The sequence below is a fragment of the Hyaena hyaena genome, unplaced genomic scaffold (genome assembly GCF_003009895.1).
Source record: "Hyaena hyaena isolate Hyena2069 unplaced genomic scaffold, ASM300989v1 scaffold_154, whole genome shotgun sequence".
Classification (NCBI taxonomy): Eukaryota; Metazoa; Chordata; class Mammalia; order Carnivora; family Hyaenidae; genus Hyaena; species Hyaena hyaena.
The window spans coordinates 1,384,815-1,402,168 of NW_024080786.1; the positions used below are offsets into that span (position 1 = coordinate 1,384,815).

At 42.7% G+C, this 17,354-nt stretch overlaps 1 protein-coding gene across 8 annotated transcripts in view; it reads left to right on the forward strand.

Annotated features, from left to right (window-relative positions):
• RAPGEF4 (Rap guanine nucleotide exchange factor 4) overlaps window positions 1-17,354 on the forward strand; it is a 300,415-nt gene that overhangs the window by 161,628 nt on the left and 121,433 nt on the right. For 5 of the 8 annotated variants that reach the window (XM_039239196.1, XM_039239189.1, XM_039239190.1 and 2 more), the window contains 2 exons: window positions 10,717-10,789; window positions 15,318-15,337. In XM_039239196.1, the coding sequence (XP_039095127.1) occupies window positions 10,717-10,789; window positions 15,318-15,337 (93 nt within the window). Of the gene's footprint in view, window positions 1-7,641; window positions 7,647-10,716; window positions 10,790-15,317; window positions 15,338-17,354 lie in introns of those variants that run through there. The other 3 variants (XM_039239192.1, XM_039239195.1, XM_039239191.1) reach the window with 3 other exon arrangements.

The following is a 17,354-nucleotide window of genomic DNA, read 5'->3' on the forward strand; positions in this document are numbered from 1 at the left end:
ACCCCCTTAGACATATGGCATTATACTGTTCTCTTTCACACTGTTTTCTAGAATGGCTAAAGCACTGCCTCCATTATTGACACCTCCTAGTGTTCCTATTAGGAGATGTGGGGCCTCATCTGTTAGGTGAAGATATAGAAGGGAATATAGAAAGTGTGGGGCCTGGGTGAGGCCCCTGAGAATACATTCTGTAGGAGAAACAGAGTTCAGATTATCTAAAGTAGAGAGTTGATAGAAACCAAGAACCACTCAAAGGATTCAAGGCATATAATATTGCATGATGATTAGAAGCCTCCACAATCACACACCTTTGTGACCGTGATTCCCAGATGTGTGCAATAGGGATATATTGGATTGGATTGACAAGGATGCTCTAAGGTTGTTTATGGCAACTTGAAGCAGAAATAATAGAAATGATGATGATAATGAAGGGGGATGAAGAAAGTAAGTGCAAGCAATGTGCATGGGCAGAAAAGCTGCAGGAGTTGGGTATGAATCAATGTAGACAGTCTCCAGAAGTTGAGAGTGGTTGAAGCTGAGAAGTACCCAACTCCAGGCTATTGAGTTCCATCAGGGTAGGAAACAGATAAAAGTCACTATCCTTGTATAGTTTCCCTTCTAGTGACCAGTCTGCATGCATATGGCAAAAGCTGGTACTCAGTGCCCACTGGAGGTCACAGGGTATGACTGAAGTTCAGGAGATAGCATACGTGAGTTATATATGGATGCGTCCAGAAAAACTTGCTCAGAATAGACCTAAAGAAATGCATAGTTTCCATGCTCCAGTAGTTCCAAGTTTTGAGAGATGAAGCAAGAAACTTAAAGAAATGTCACTAATGTGGGAAGTTCAGGTATCTCCTTAGGCCAGAAGATCTTCTTATCCCCTCTTCTTAGTCCATTTAGGCTGCTATTACCAAACCAGAAATTATTTCTCATAGTCCTGGAAGCTGGAAGTCTGAGGTCAGGGTACTATGTGGCACTTCTCATTATGACCTCCATTGGCAGGAGGAATGGGGGGAACTTTGTGGGGACTCTCAGAAGAGCACTGACCCCATTCGTGGGGACTCCACCCTTATGACTTAAGAACCCCCACAGAGTCCCCACCATCATATTAGGTGTTAGGATTTCAACTTAGGAATTTGGTTGGTGCTGGGGTGGGCGGGGCAGGAGAGGAGATACATCCAGACCACAGCACCCATTGAATTACTATTTATTATCTCCCTCTTGCTCTGTTCACTATCCTTTGTGTGGTATATTGTAGAGCCGGAAAGCAAAAGCAAAATGTTGGTAGTTTGCTCTAATGGTATGACAGTCATGGCTATTATTGTGAAATGATCCTTTAAGTTTTCAAATGATCAGTGCATCCTAATGCTGTATGATCAACATTTAAGCACTTTCTTGGAATGTGAAGAATTCCATGATATATGTATTACTGATAGTCCTGTTAGTTTCATAAGTGCTGGGCTTGATCGTTCTAATTCAGAGTAACTGTATTAATACCCATCATCCTTAAAGAATCATATGCTTAAATAAAATGTCAACCAACTGTTTTTTCTATAAACAAGGAGGCAGAGTATACTTTTTCAACGTGCATAGTCACATTTATACATTTAGATGGTGTAGATACAGGCTTAGTGAAAATAGAGCTATGAGGATGGACTATGCAATAATAGCTTCATGGCACAGTATTTTATGATTTAGTTAACTAGCACTGACCTACTGTGTGTGTGTGTCTCGCTTTCAATTTGAGCTTCCCTAAGAGAAGCCCATGGCTGATTTAATTACTCAAATATGCAGAGTGTGCACTAACTTAAATTATAATTATTCCAGTGAGCACCCAGAAATCCCCAAACTTTTTAGTCACATTAAAAGTATAGATGTGTTGAGGCACCTGGGTGGCTCAGTCGGTTAGGTATCTGACTTCAGCTTAGGGCATGATCTTGTGGTTCATGGGCTCGAGACACACATCGGGCTCTGTGCTGACAGCTGAGAGCCTGGAGCCTGCTTCGGATTCTGTGTCTCCTCTCTCTCTGGCCCTCCCCCTGCTCGCACTCTGTCTCTCTCTCTCTCTCATAAATAAATAAATATTTTTTTAAAAAGATTTGGAAAAAAAGTGTAGATGTGTTGAATGTGCCTGAACAAGAAATTTGAATCTTTAAGGTCATTGACCGTAGGTAGTTGTAGATTGTCTCACCCGTAGGAATGAAGTACCTTAACCCCCTACTTCGCATCCCCTTCTCTTACATCTCCAGGTTCACATTCAGATCTGTTTCCCCCTTAAGGGTCTGGTGCCTTCCTTGTTTTCCCATGAAAAACATTCTCCAGACAGCAGCTGAAATGGTCTTTTAAAGACACCTATCTGTTCTTGTCATTTCTATGCTTAACCTGCTCTGTGTTGTATGAGGGTGCAGTTCAGAATCCTCACTGGGACCTGGAAGACCTTGCCTGTCCAGTCCTTGCACTGCTCAGCCTCACCACCTTCCCCTCTTCCCGGCCCCCTTGTCCTGACTCTCCATCCTCTTGGCCGGGTCTCTTAAGGTCACACCTGTTCCTTCTCTACCTGGAGGGCTATTCTCCCTGCCCCCTGCCCCTTACGCCCAAGACTTCTCAGCCTCAGATTCCTGACTCTCTAACCTGAATTTGCCCCACCATCTACCACCCACCAGTAGGAGAGAGAATTTCAAACAGGTGCGTTTTGAGTGAGACTTTATATGCTTACCTGCAGGGTCATCTTGCTTGGGCTTTAGCCTAGCACTCTAAATGACTCAGGGTTGGAAATTTTCCTCTAGTAGAACTATCGTTGTGATTATCACATTCCAAACTACTCCTCTTGGCAGGTTAGTCTTGAATTTAAAATGACCAGGAGTTGGCAAGCAGAATTTTGCCTCCATTTAGAAATATCTATCTTAGGACCAAAGGATATAATTAAATATCATTGAAGAAGTGGCGATGGAAGTTCTTTGAGTCCTGTTATGCAAATGCTATAGAAATTGAGAAACAGGGAAACAGAATAACTTGGCATAAGAGGTAAACTCAGTCCAGCCAGTGGTCTTGTGGAAGAAGCAATAACAGCTTTAAAACAGTAAACAGAAAAATTCTGCTTGAAGGTTTCCATTTACAACTGCTTTGCTTTTCTCTTTTCCTATTCTTCATATGTTTGAGAATTCTATAGCTCTCTGAGATTTTAGAGCAATGTGCCACGTCAATTTTCGCGTCACACGTTGCACGTCATACAGCAGTTATGAAAAAACTCTTACACACAAACTGAAAAAGGGGGGTCTAACTGTTAGACCCCTATTCTAAGCTCCTTTCCCAAATACTCCTGACCTTTCAGAGAAATTGCAGGTAATTTGTTTGTCATTACATTTTACAAACTTGGCTTTACTAAGTTGGGAGAACCCAGTGCAGATGTACTGAGTGGGATGTTATGACGAGACATAGCCTCAGACCCCTAGGGTGGCCCTCTCCTATTGTGCCCCAGTCCTGGTCCTCCCCAACTCACCTCCACCATGAGCTTCCATTAGTGCATCCCTGGTCAGAGCACATCCCCTCTCCCCCACCGGGTGTTCACAGAATGCCTATTCGTCATCCTTATGGCTTCCTGTTTTTAATGCTTTTCTAGCAGTGATATCCCAGCCTAAGGATGCTACTTATGTGCTCCCTGCAACCTGATGATCTCCTAGGCAGAGGGGTGGGGCACAGGGGCACTGTTGCTGGGAAGGGGTGTGCCCAGCATCTTGGCCTGGCTGCTTCTGGCCAGGAGGAATGTAGTGAGTCCTGTACCACCCTGGCCTCCGTTGTGGAGGCTCCTGCTAGCAGCCTGGGTGGGTCGTGGCAGCAGACAACAAGTTGGAGACCCTCAGAAAAGGCCTCACAGTGTGTCAGGAAGACCTTCACCTCCAGGGTAGGGAATCTTGCTCCACTAGGACTCCATTTTCTCTTGTCATAGAGGGTCCAGCGAGGGTTCAAGCTGCCAGCCTTTCTTTATTCTCTGTTAGATGTGCTTTGTAAACTGAGACATAGCTCTGTTAGGCCTCCTTCCCCAGCAGATGCCACTCAGCTTTTGTATTCTGACTCCTGGACTACAACTGGCTCATATGGAGCCTTTGTGCAAACTAGAAAAAAGTCGCTGTAGCTCTGGGTGGGAGCAGCAACGGGCCAGGACTCAAGGCCTGCGGAGCAGAGCTGGGTTTACCCTCAGACCTCCTTCCACCAGGTGGTGGTTCCGCCTGCCTTGCAGCCAGCCTTCTTCAGTGAGGGGAACATGAGTTGGCTGAGAGACAGACCAGGTTTTAACCTTTCTGAGACTGTCATCTGTTGTGTCTTCTTCAAAAATATTAGTGTAACTTGGGGCACCTGGGTGGCTCAGTTGGTTGAGCATCTGACTCTTGATTTCGGCTAGATCTTGATCCCAGTGTTGGGTTCCATGGTGAGCATGGAGCTTGCTTGGGATTCTCTCTGGCTCCCTCTACCCTTCTTCCCACCTCATGCTTTCTCTCTCTTTCAAATAAAAACTTTTAAAAAATACATATTTGTGTAGCCTTTAGCACATCTCCACCTGGATTTAGAGACGGGCATCTGGCCTCACGAGCCCGAGGATACCATACCCCTCATACTGCCTTCCCTCTTCCCTCTGCTCTGAGCCACAGACACTGATCTGACTTCACAACCTGGCCAGTTGTAATTTACAGATTAATTTTTAAAAAAATATTCTTTGAATATAAAACAGTTCTGATGGCTAAAAGGCTTTACTTATTTTGTGAATATTTTTGGGCTTACTGTCATGTGCCCTTCCTTTCTTCTTGGACAGTTTTACCATGTAGATACAAAAATAGGCAGTGTACTATCAAATTATTTAAGAAAGTCTACTATTTAAATTCCTATTTCTTCACATCACCATTTAACAGACAGATCAATAGATATATTATAGGTCTTTACATTGTGTATATCCACAGCCTCAGTCATGTGAAATTGTCATAAAGGGTATGTTCTTTCCTAAAGCTGAACGGTATCTGCTTGGGAAACACATTAAATATAGTGTGATTATCTTGATTAATCCTTGGTTGTGTTGTTGTTGTCATTGTTGTTGTTAGTGTTGTTATCATCAGCAGCAGCAACTATTTATTAAGTGACTAATATGCACTGGGCACTTCTGTAGATTTTATTTCTCATCCTCCCAATGGTCCTGAAAGATCAGACTCTTCACCCAGGCAACTGAGGTAACCCAACTTTCTCAAGTTCACACAAGTAGCAAGTGGTAGATTCAGAATTAAGACCCGGTTCTTGTACGATTCCAATGTCTGCACACTTTTCATAACATCAGAGGTTCTTGGGTTTTTTCCACTGAAGTTCCCCGAATGCAGAGGAAATCAATACATACTGCCCGGGGTCTAGACCCTTTGTAGCTAGAAGTAGCCAGCAGCAAACTCAAAATGTCTTTGAAGTCTCATGCTTTAATCTTTAAAATTTATGCAAATTTAGCTTTCTACTCTGTAATATAAAAGTATAAAAGTAATCTTTTAAACTACTTGACATAGAATAAAATGTAAGCTCCAGGAAGAGCTTCTGTTAACCCCTCTCATACTCCCTCCTGCCCTGTGTGCCATTCCAGGGTTCTGCACAACTCCATTTCAGAGGGTCTGCACTGCACTGTGGTGTATCTCTGTTAAATTCTCAGTACCAATTTTGTTGATAGACCTTTCAGGTACAGGTTTGTCATTCGGCCAGTTCTCAACCATAGGAGTCTTTCTAACAGAGGATAGAATCCTTAATACTTCGTAGACAAATCCTGAATTGGTCTTTTTTGGTTCTTTACAGAGATCTTTGAGTGACATCTATCTGGCTGGAAGTTCAGAGATTAGTCTTGTGATTTGTAAACTTTTACTTTTTAGAAGTGAAAGTCATCTTTCAGATGAAATTGCTCTTAGAACTCTAATTATAAAACGGTTACAAAGGAAGACACTCTAGTTGCCATAGGTTCTGTTTGCATGGTACCCTTGCCCGAGGGTCCTTCAAGTCACCAGAGTTCTGCCCAAGGAACTCTGGAGCTAACTGAGAGGAGATTGAAGTCATAGAGCTCAGAAGACTTGTCAGAGTCGACTCAGCTGACTAGTGACAAAGCCAGGAGTAGATCTTAAGAACAAAACTTACCAAATTCTTCTAAGACCCTGCAAGGTCCTTGTGGTTTACTTGTCATATGAATAACTGATTTCCTAAGTGCCCTCAGACTTCATGGAGGGCTAGGGAGTCAGAACTGTTGAAGAGTCCTCCAACCGGGGGGCCCTTCCACGGCGAGAATCAGTGACTGTGGCAGTTAGTGTGGCATAGCTCTTTCCCAGGTGCTTATGGTGATTTTAAAATGTGTTAGGGTGTGTTGGGGTCCGGGGATAGGTTTTGCAGGGAGAGGTCAAGCAGGGCCCCAAGGAGGACATTGTCAAGGGACTGAGCTGGGCCACTGCACACCCCCAGCAGCCAGGGTGTGGGAGGCATGTGGGAGTGACATTGAATAAACACCATAAACATGTGCTGGGTCACCTCTAGAGAGCTGCTGACTCAGGTTAAAGCTGACCTTGTGCTGACTTTCATATGGGAGTCTTGGTGAATTCCCTTTAGTTTCAGTCTGTTCCCCAGAAAGCTTGGCATGGTTTTTAAATGTCTATGAAGAGACCAACCACTCCACAATCTAGGTTTACTAATCCAGTCATCTCTCATTTTTCAATTCATCACTTGAGTACCAATAAACACTATTAGAAGGTAGCCCCAAACCCAATTCTCCATTCCCCTACTCTGAAGGATTTTATAGCCAAAGGGATTATTCCCACCTCCACGTGTTTAAGAGAGAAGGGCTGTCTGCTCATTCCACTGCCGCCATTATCCCTTTCTGTGTGCTACTGCGAGCCAGCATCACCAGTCCAGCCCCAGGCAGACAGCCACAGTGGGTGATGAACAGGGAAAACTAAGTCCCTCTCCCATGTGACCCTCAGCCACCTAGATCTCTTTCCCAGTGGTAGTCTTTGTTACTGCTTTCTTGTGTATGTGTCCAGAGATAGTTTATGCATTTACAAATCTTTATGAATATTCACATATACACATGTATTCTTTTATCCTCACAAAATGGTAGCATACTCTACACACAGTGCCGTGTTTCACCTTTTTTAAACTTCACAATATATTGTGGAGATTATTCTTTTTTTTTTTTAAAGTTTATTTTTGAGAGGGAGAGAGATAGAACATGAGTGGGGGAAGGGCAGAGAGAGACACACACAGAATCTGAAGCAGGCTCCAGGCTCTGACCTGTCAGCACAGAGCCCAACACGGGGCTCGAACTCACGAACTGTGAGATCACAACCTGAGCTGAAGTCGGATGTTCAACCAACTGAGCCCCCTAGGTGCCCCTGGAGATCTTTCTATATCAGCAGGTAGTGCTCCTTCCCTCATGGCAGCATAGTATTCCAACATCATCTATTCATCAGGAAATAACCCATCTTTATCAACTTATCAGGAAATAGCCCAGGTGCCATCTATTTGTGGACATTTGAGTTATTTCCTGTTTGAGGTTGTTGTTTTGTCTGCTGTTATGGACAGATATACATGTCTGCCTATGTACTTAGGTATTTTAGGAGGTTCTAGTTCTGCCTCTAAGGGAGGTCTTTCCTCAAAGGAAATATGTATTTTAAAATGTGATGGATACTTCCAAACTGCCTTCCTCTCAGGCTGTATCATTTTACATTCCCATAAGCAACATATGCCATAACCAATTATATGTTAGGAAATTTTTTGAAACTTTGTCAAATCTGACAAGTAAAAACTGACATTGCACTATAGTTTTAATGTGCCTTTCTGTCATGAATGAGGTTCAGCATCTTTTCAGATATATTCTTTTGTAGACTCTTTTCTGAGTGGTGCTTGGAAGATGACGTGCTGCCCAAAGATCAAGCAGTATGCAAATTATTTAGGAGTCCCAGTTTTCTGATATAGGTTTTATTTCAGTAAGCTGTCTTTATCCTAATTGATATAGGGTGCTCTGCACTGTGCTACACAAGAAATTAATTTTCCTGCTTTAGTGGATGTTTTCTAAACAATTTCCCACCAATTTTTAAAGGTTGGATTCTTATGTATAGTTATTAATATTTCAACCCTGTTTTTTAAAAATTTTTAAACATTTATTTATTTATTTGAGAGACAGAGAAAGATAGAGCATGAGCAGGGGAGGGGCAGAGAGAGAGGGAGACACAGAATCTGAAGCAGGCTCCAGGCTCTGAGTTGTCGGCACAGAGCCTGATGCGAGGCTTGAACTCACAAACCACGAGATCATGACCTGAGCCAAAGTTGGACGCTTATCCAACTGAACCAGCAGGCGCCCCTTAACCCTGTTTTTGCCATCTCCACTATGCCAAATGTTCTTCTACTGAAACCAATGTTGCCTTATTAAAGTACTTTATAAATTCAATTCGGCAATGACATTTATGAAACAGAAATGTGAACATCAAATGAATATCATGGAAATGTTACGTTTCTTAGTTGTGATAGTGATATTGTAGTAGAAATTGTAGATTTGCTTGATATATCTGAAATATTTATGGATCAAATAATATTATATCTGGGATTTGCTTCAAAATAACTCTGGAAAAGGCAGGTGGATAGGGATGTAGAGGAAACAACATTGGTCATGAGTTAATAATTATTGAGGCTAGATGTTAGGTATGTGTTATTTGGTTTTTATATATGTTTGAAATTCTCCATAAAATTTCTAAAATTCAACAGATAAGTGTTTAGTTCCTAATATGTGTAAGCCATGGTGCTCTATGTTGCAAGAGACAGACACTTCATAAGTGCAAAGGGCCTGTCTGCTTATTCTCTGCAGGGAGCCCAGTGCCTGGGACATTGTCTGCACATAGTAGGTGTTTAATACATGCACGTCCTGAAAACTAGGCCACCTTCTGCTCTTCAAAGGGTTGCTCTATTTTATGTTACCAGGAGCAACATCCATAATGATGTGCTCCATGAACGAGTGACCAGCAGACCAAGTGCTATGGAGCAGAAGGAAGGGAAAGGTCCATTCGCTTAGGGGTCAATGGGGGGCTTCTGTGGAGCTTCTGGGAACTGGCATTGAGGTGCTGAGACAGAAAACATCCACTGCATCCAAAACAACATTTACTAGCAATGCAGATTGCTCCTTTCACTTGACTTGGATTATTTCTTTTAAGAGCCTGGTGAGGAGTTGCTAACAGTAAGAAGAATAACTCAAAAGGCTGGAGGGGGTCACAAAACCTTCTTAGAACATATCTAGTCCCCATCTGCTCTCTATGAGCCTGTTTTGTTCAGAGTCCAGTATAATATCATGCCCAAAAATGTTTTTAATCAGTGCTCTCTCATGAGGAAGAAGAGTGGATGGTGTCATAAGAAAGAAAAGAATTAGAACTGAGAAACTATCAAAGGAAATGTCAGGAATTCAGGGTGATAGATTAGTCCTGTGGGTATGTTTGAGTGATTAGTTAACTCGGAGGCAGAGAAAATCATGATTTTTAATGTTTGCATGCAGGTGTTAGTATAGTTGCTTCAGAGTGAGAAGAAAAAAGGATTTAAAAAAAAAGCTAGTCCCATCTTGACTAGAAGAAGGCTCTTTTAAGAAATCATCAATGTTACATTACAAACACCATTCACATCTACCAAATGGGCCAGATGGTTGCTCAAACACTGCATGTCGCCAGCTGCCCATTGCTACAGATGAAGGGTTTTCTGCTGACGTTTGTGTAACCCACAAACACATTATAGAGTGTTGATTCTTTTGATGCCGTTTAACACTTACGTGTCATCATAATTATAAACCATAAATATACATGACACCATGCGATAAATAAAATTGCCTGGCTTTCATTCTGCGAGGGGAGGAGGCTGTATTTATTACCTGAGAAGACAGGATGTCTAATATCCATTTTCCATCTTTGTAAATGTCACCCCTCTCTCTGTGGATGCTCTCAATGGCTTTCTGCTCACCAAGCCTTATCCCTTCAAAACAGTACAGACTGGGGTCTCATCGATATCACTGAGCCTCAGGTTTTAAGGCGTGCCTGGACCAAAAGTCAGGGGGACACAATTCAGAGGAATCCAAACAGACCAAAATGAAGTCAGACCATTCTATCTGACAACATACTGAAAATTCTGTAGAGGTCACATAATGGGCAGGTGTACAGTGTAAAAGGAAACAGGTAAATGGAAACGAATCAACTTCTTTCAAAACAGACATTTTCCAGAGATGCATTTCTTTTTACTTTGAAAGAAAGCTGATTCAGTGCCATTCACCTATTAAGAAGGCAGCACAATTATTTGTATCTGCATCTATAAAAACCAAATGTCTATGCCTTCCACAAAAACCCAAGCATGTGTTTGTTTGCTGGAGTGAGAAGCAGGGCAAAAGGTGGAGGGAGGGTAAAAGCCCATGCATTTGGCTTAGTCAGGACTTAACTGAACTGTCTGGGATCGCACCCCCTGCCTGGGCGGAGGCAGGGGGTACTTTCTGTCTCATCCACGAAGCCCCCTTATAACACAGCATCTTTATTTGAGACCACAGATCCCAGACAGCACGTTTCATGGCTCTATAAATACTCGAGTCAGATGCTTCCTGACACCCAACATTTCTGCTTTTTAGTGTGTAAATAAATGAATGCCCTCTGTGAGTAAATATCTGTGCATTGAGTTTACAATCTTGTCTTTCAGAAATATCGACAGTACATGGCAGGACTTCTGGCTCCTCCTTATGGTGTTATGGAAACGGGCTCTAACAATGACAGTAAGTGAAAAATGTGAACACCGTTGTGCGTTATGTGTTTTTATGTGACAAAAAATATGTCCTTCACCAGCGTGACAGAGTATGTCTCCAGACTCTTCTGTGGCTAAACAGACTTGCCAGCCTACACTTGAGTTATTTTTAAAAATTGTTAGTACAGTATTGTTTTGTGGTCTGAGCTGATAGAGGGAGGTGTGCTCTGGTACCAGATGGAACTTCATACTTACAGTGCTTTCTCAAAATCTCTTCATTTTATGGTGAAATCTAGTGTTTCTGTGCTCTTTCTAAAATGGGATTTATGAACTGTGTTTGTCTCAGCCACACCTAGACACCTGAAAACCCCACCCCTCTTTGTTTTGATGTTCTTGGTCAAGGAGAGAAGCAGTGTGAGGTTTTACTCTTTGTAAATCACAGCCTCTTTAAATTCCAGGCCTTTTGTGCGAGCAGTCTCTGGCTGATCATAAAAGACAGGAAGTTTTTCTCTGTGACATTTTTTTCTCATGCGTGTCCACTAGACTCAAAGAAATCCTGTGTCCTAAGTCTGTCTGTTCATGCACATTGGGAGCATCTCTTTAGCACTTGTTACTGGCCCTGGGAATTGCTCATTGCTGAGTCCCCTTCTTCGAGTAGCCCTTGAATGTATACAGGTGGCAAGGATCCCAGTGCGGAGGTTTTTGGAGCTGTGGTATTTCAACAGATAGACAGCATGATGAACCAGGCACCACTTCCACGCCAGGGTCTTCTTTTGTTGTTGTTGTTGTTGTTGTTGTTGTTGCTGAAGTAGGCTTCACACCCAGTGCAGAGCCCAACGTGGGGCTTGAACTCACGACCCTGAAATCAAAACCCGAGCTGAGATCAAAAGTCGGACACTTAGCTGACTGAGCCACCCAGGCACCCCCCACTCCAGGGTCTTCTGAGCAAGAGTCATCCTACACATCCTCTCTCTAGCCCCTCCAATCCCACTCACTGCCAGCCTGTCACTCTCCGGTGATCTCCCTCCCTGCTTGACCAAGACTGTAAGTGAGCTTCCTCCTACTCTGCACCCTCCAGGTCACAGTTTCTGAGTAGCCTCTGCCCTCTCTCTGTTTCTCTTGTGTCCTTGGGTAAGGATGGCAGACAGGAAGACATGTCTTTCTTTCCTTTCCTTTCCTCCCCTGTTCTTGATTTTTCTTTCCTGGCTGAGGTAAGGATGACTGACTTGTGAGGAGTCCTTGAGTTGAAACCCCAGCTGTGCTGTTTCCTATTCGTGTGACCTCAGGCAAGGCACTTAATCTCTCTGTGCCTCGGTTTCCTCACAAGATTGCTGTGAGGATTAAGAGAAGAAAACACATCAGGTGTTTCGTGGGTGCCAGGCATAGAGTAAGCAGCCAACTGATGTGAGCTGTTATTTCCTCACCCCCAGTCACTCTTTACCTCTCAGACTCTGGCTTCTGCCTGGACTCAAACCATCTAAAGTCTCCAGTGACCAACCAACACCAGACTCCATCGTTAATATTCCCCATCTCTCTGACTTTGAGCAAGACTTTCCATGTTCAGACTCCATTCTCCCTTGGGTCCCAGGCTCCACCGCATCATCCTGATTTTCTGGTCTCTCGCTGGCCACTTGGCATTTTGTCTCTTTCACAGGTACTTCTTCCTCTCAGTCAGAAGTTTAGTTCTCACCCAAGAGTCCAGCCTTGGCTGTTTTTCTCTTTTGTTCTCTATACTTTCTCCATGACCGTCCTTTCCTACAGTGGATACAAACTTCCTGAGCCAGTACCTCTCCTTGATTGTTTTGGTGGGGGCCTAGCTTTCCAAAAGACTCCTGGTGCTCTTTCTGCTGGCCTCTTAAAGTCACAGTGTCAGTAACAGAACACGTCCCGATTCCCACAAAACCCATGCCTTCTCCTGAAAGCCCCATTTCCATTCCTACCTGCACTGTTCTCCTCCCATTCCAGGCTCTGAACCTCAACCATTTTGGAGTCCTCTCTTCTGTCACCTCTATGCACTGAGGTTAATCACCCATCTTGTCCTTTGCTCCTTCCTTTGCAGGATTCATGTTTTTTCCTTTCTGTTCCCTCTGTAGCCACCTGGCCAAGGGCCTCATCATTTTTGACCTGAGGGTAAGAATGACTCAACTGACTCTGAACCTTCAGTATCTCGCCCTTGGTCTACCCTACACCTGACTTCCACAGAATTTTTTAAGTTTACTTTTTCTTGTGAAAAATTTCAAACATATGGAATGATATAGTTAACATCCATATCTTCATCATTCATCACTCTAATAGTTTAATACTTAAATATGATAGGTTTATTAATAGCAATGTGCACTTTAATATTTTAATATTAATATTTGCTTTATTTCCTTCCAATCACATGCACACGTTTCACCCCAGATTCTTTGGCAGGTATTTTTGAAAATAAAGATCTTTCCATGCAAAATCACAACACCATTATCACACCTAATAACTCATATGACTTTCCTTAATAACATCATCTGCTGAGTTCACATTCAGATTTTTCCCACCGAATGTCTTTATACTTCTTTGCTCAAATTGGACTTCAAGGACCATGCTCTTGCATCTGATTCTTATGTTGTCTTTTCAGTTTGAACAGACCCTTCCCTCATTTTCCCTCTGTTCATATCACTCTGTTGCTCAAAACACTTTTTTCATGTTTGAGAGAGAAAGAGCACAAGTGGGGGAGGAGCGGGAGCAGGAGGTGAGGGAAAGAGACACAGAATCTGAAGCAGGCTCCAGGCTCTATGTTGTCAGCACAGAGCCCAACGCAAGGCTTGAACTCACCACCCCTGGGATCATGACCTGAGCTGAAGTTGGATGCTTAACCAACTGACCCATCCAGGCGCTCCTTGAAACATTTTAATGATTGCCCACAACTTGCCATAGAAGATGAAATTCCCAGATTCCTAATGTTTTAACCCAACTTTCAAGTTCATGCATGGCCCTACATCATCTTTTCAGTATTATTTCTCTACAGATACCCTAATTTCTAGTCACTCAGATATGGTGATTTGTGCAACTGTGTATCTTATTGAAACTCCTGGAAAGGAAGCTTCTTTTACACCCCTGTGTCTCCTTATGCAATCAACTCCAGTCTTTTCAAAGGGTTGTTGAACACATGGATGGAATAATGAATGGATGGCTGGGATTCAAAGTTTCAGAGTCCTCCTGACATTAGGCCACCCTTACCCCTGACAGCCTTGGAAAGTGATGGCAAACATGCCCATTAATACTCTCTCTGGGCTTTGATATCCTGGCACTATCTCAGTTTGAGGGTCAAAGTTTAATTAGGGAATGCTTCCAGAATGTGTCTTCCATTCTTACCCATTCATGTATTATACTGCTTCCTATTAATTTTTTTTTTAATTTTTAGAGAAAGAGAGAGAGAGTACATGTGCAAGTAGGGGAGAGGGACAGAAGGAGAGAGAGAGAGAGAGAGAGAGAGAGAGAGAGAGAAAGAATCCTAAGCAGACTCCACAGTCAACGTGAAGCCCAATGTGGGGGGCTCAGTCCCACAACCCTGGGATCATGACCTGAGCTGAAGTCGAGAGTCAGATGCTCAACTGACTGAGCCACCCAGGCATCCTACTGCTGCTTATGATGGGCACTCAGTTCTTTTAAAGCCATTAGTGTAAACCCTGAATACTCCTTTATTAAACATAGAATGTGCTGTTTACTCAGAATTTGCATGTACTGTATTTTTACCTTGCAAACCACCTCAAACTGGCCCAGGGTCAAGGCCCACATACAAATTGCCTGTAGTTACATCTCCCAGTATAAGGCCACTGGGAGGTGTTAAGCTCTACTGGAGCTATGGACCTTCCAGTCTGGTCACTTCACTTATGTGAGTCAGAGTTAACGGCCCCAAAGGAGGTGCAAAGGACCAGGGCCTGCCTGTGGCTCATGAAATGCTTGTAAATGAATGAACAAATGTGTAAATGGATGAATGATGAACTTCTTCACTGAGCAAACTGGGATACCTCTGGAAACAGACACTGCCATGCTCAGACCTGACTCGGAGGCAGCAGGAATTTGCTTTGCCCCAAATAGAAGTTGTGATCTGTGGTTTTTATGGGGGACTTGAAGCTGGGATGAAATCCCTGGAGCATTGTGAGGTAGGTTGAAAAGTAAAAATACAGTATGTGCGACTTAAGAGTTGACATGTCTGTCCCAAATTCTGAGTATTCTGGTGCCTAACACAGAGGAGTTCATTGTTTGCATGGTATAAATGAATCTGAGATGGATTTTTACCTCTGAGAAAGTAAAGCATATGGTAGAAAAGCAAAATAAACATGAGATTTTGTTGTCTGGCACATAGCCCTGCTCCTGATTCATTGATTTATGTATGTTACAGATTTTGGTGGGTGCTGCTATTTTTCTAAGCAGCATGATGTAAATTTTGATGAAAACACAACTTGAAGCCACCAAAATTTTACTTGGTTTGATTCAGCAAAGGATTTCATTTCCATTTTACGGATGCATCTTATAATTCATGCTCTTTCTCTCTCTTTCTCTGTCTCTTTTTCTTCTAGGGATTCCTGACAAGGAGAACGTGAGTAGCACCCTCTCTGCCTAGCTTCTAAAAACTATCATAAGGTAAAAAAAATAATTATAGTAACCCTACCAGCAAAGAGCGCTCTTCATCCACATTCAACAGAGCAGTAAATATTTTTCTAATCTTACTCTGGCATCTTTGGTGAGTCACTTTGAAATATGGAGGGGGAGAAGGTTTATTGCTCTGACATGGTCATCACATGTCCTTGATCTTAACTAGTAAGGGGCAAACAGTACAATTGCTAAGTGTTTTTCCTTTTCCCACAATGTATCCATGGCAGCATACCAAATCATTACTTTAACAACATACAGAAAATTAGTTGTTTTTCCTTAGTAGGAATACAAAATATGAAATTCAGAGTCAGTTGATTTTATAATTGTTTCCAAGTACACTAAGGTCAATATTTCTCTTTGGAGGCTGCAAATAAGTCAATGCTCTAATTGTTTAAAACAGACAGGTAAGAGAATAAGTTTAGGACAAACTTTTCACAAGAACCAGTACCAGGTGGTCATTCCAAGAATGGTAGTGGTGTAGTGGCATTGGCTTTGCATGAAAATAATAATAATATTAATGATATATTAACTGGAATCTAAATTTATTCAGCAACACAGAAGGGTTAATGATGGCAGTGCGTAGTGATTAATTTGAGGCCGTGCTTGGTGGCTCTCAGATGTCTCAGTATGTTCCTTGATTGTGTTACCCAAGTGGCAACCTTACAGAATCGTTACAGAACCGTTTCCTTTCCTTTCCCTGCTTTTGGTCCTGTGAGTGTGGACAGAGATATCACCTTGATTCATTTCAAATTATTTGTATCCCTTTTCTGAGATCTAACTCTAGCTTTCCTTAGGTCTTCTTTTCATAATGTTAGTTTCCAGGGCTGGTTGGATTCTGGCCCTCTGTTGTACCACCACAAATTTGGGTTCCAGATCCAGCAGTGTCACTTTGAAGTGACACACCAAAATTTCACTTGGTGTGGTTCAGAGGATTTCACTTCCTAGCTGTGGGCCTTACACAAGCTGCTTGACTTCTCTAAACATCTTCGCTTCATCTTTATTTTTTTAAGTTTATTATTTACCTTGAGAGAGAATGTGCAGGAGAGGGGCAGAGAGAGAGAGGATGCCAAAGAAGCTCCGTGCTGTCAGCATAGAGCCCGACGCAAGGTTCAAACTCCCAAACCATGAGATCACAAGCTAAGCCAAAATGAAGAGCGGGCACTTAGCTGACTGAGCCACCCAGGTGCTCCTCTTCACCTCATCTTTAAATGTGGATGTTAGTCGTGACCACCTTAAAGGTCATTATGCATACTGAATGGGATAATCTGTGGAGAGCAGAGACTACTCCAATAGACCTCAGTAAATGTTAAGACTATTACTGTAATTATTATTTTCTCAAGACTTGTATCATTTTCTCAAGATCTTTTCTCCCCTGAAAAATGTCCTACCCTACATGAAGTAACTGTTCTTTTGCCTTTTATGGTTCTCATTAAAATACCTTTCTTCAGTGAATCTTTCTGTTGACTTTTTCCTATATATATAATCTTTGTAGGTTGAGCAAAGCTCTAGATAATCAAGTTTATGGAGAGCCAAAGCACTAGCTTTTAGAGTCTAAAGTAACAAACTCATCCTGCCACAGTTTTGGATACGGATGTCCCAGAGCACTCCAAAACAAGTAACACACAGATCACTAGCCAAGTAAAGAAGATGAAAGAGCCTGGTGCTTCCTCTTCAAGGAACCATCAGTGATGTGGAGGCCACGGACAGAATGGCCAAGCCGTAGGAGGTCTACAATGTTCTTAGCTTCAAAAGGAAGCTCTGTCTCTCTTAGGCCCCTCGTGACCTTTAGGTTGGACCTCCCTGCAGTGGGACAACAGGCACAATGTTCTAAGCAGAGACCTACCAGCTGTCATGATGTAGCTCACTTCATGACTAAATAGGAACTTGAAGTTTATAGAAAATTAGATACATTGAATTGTTACCAGTATATTGCCCTTGAAGATTTAGGGGGCAGACCAGGC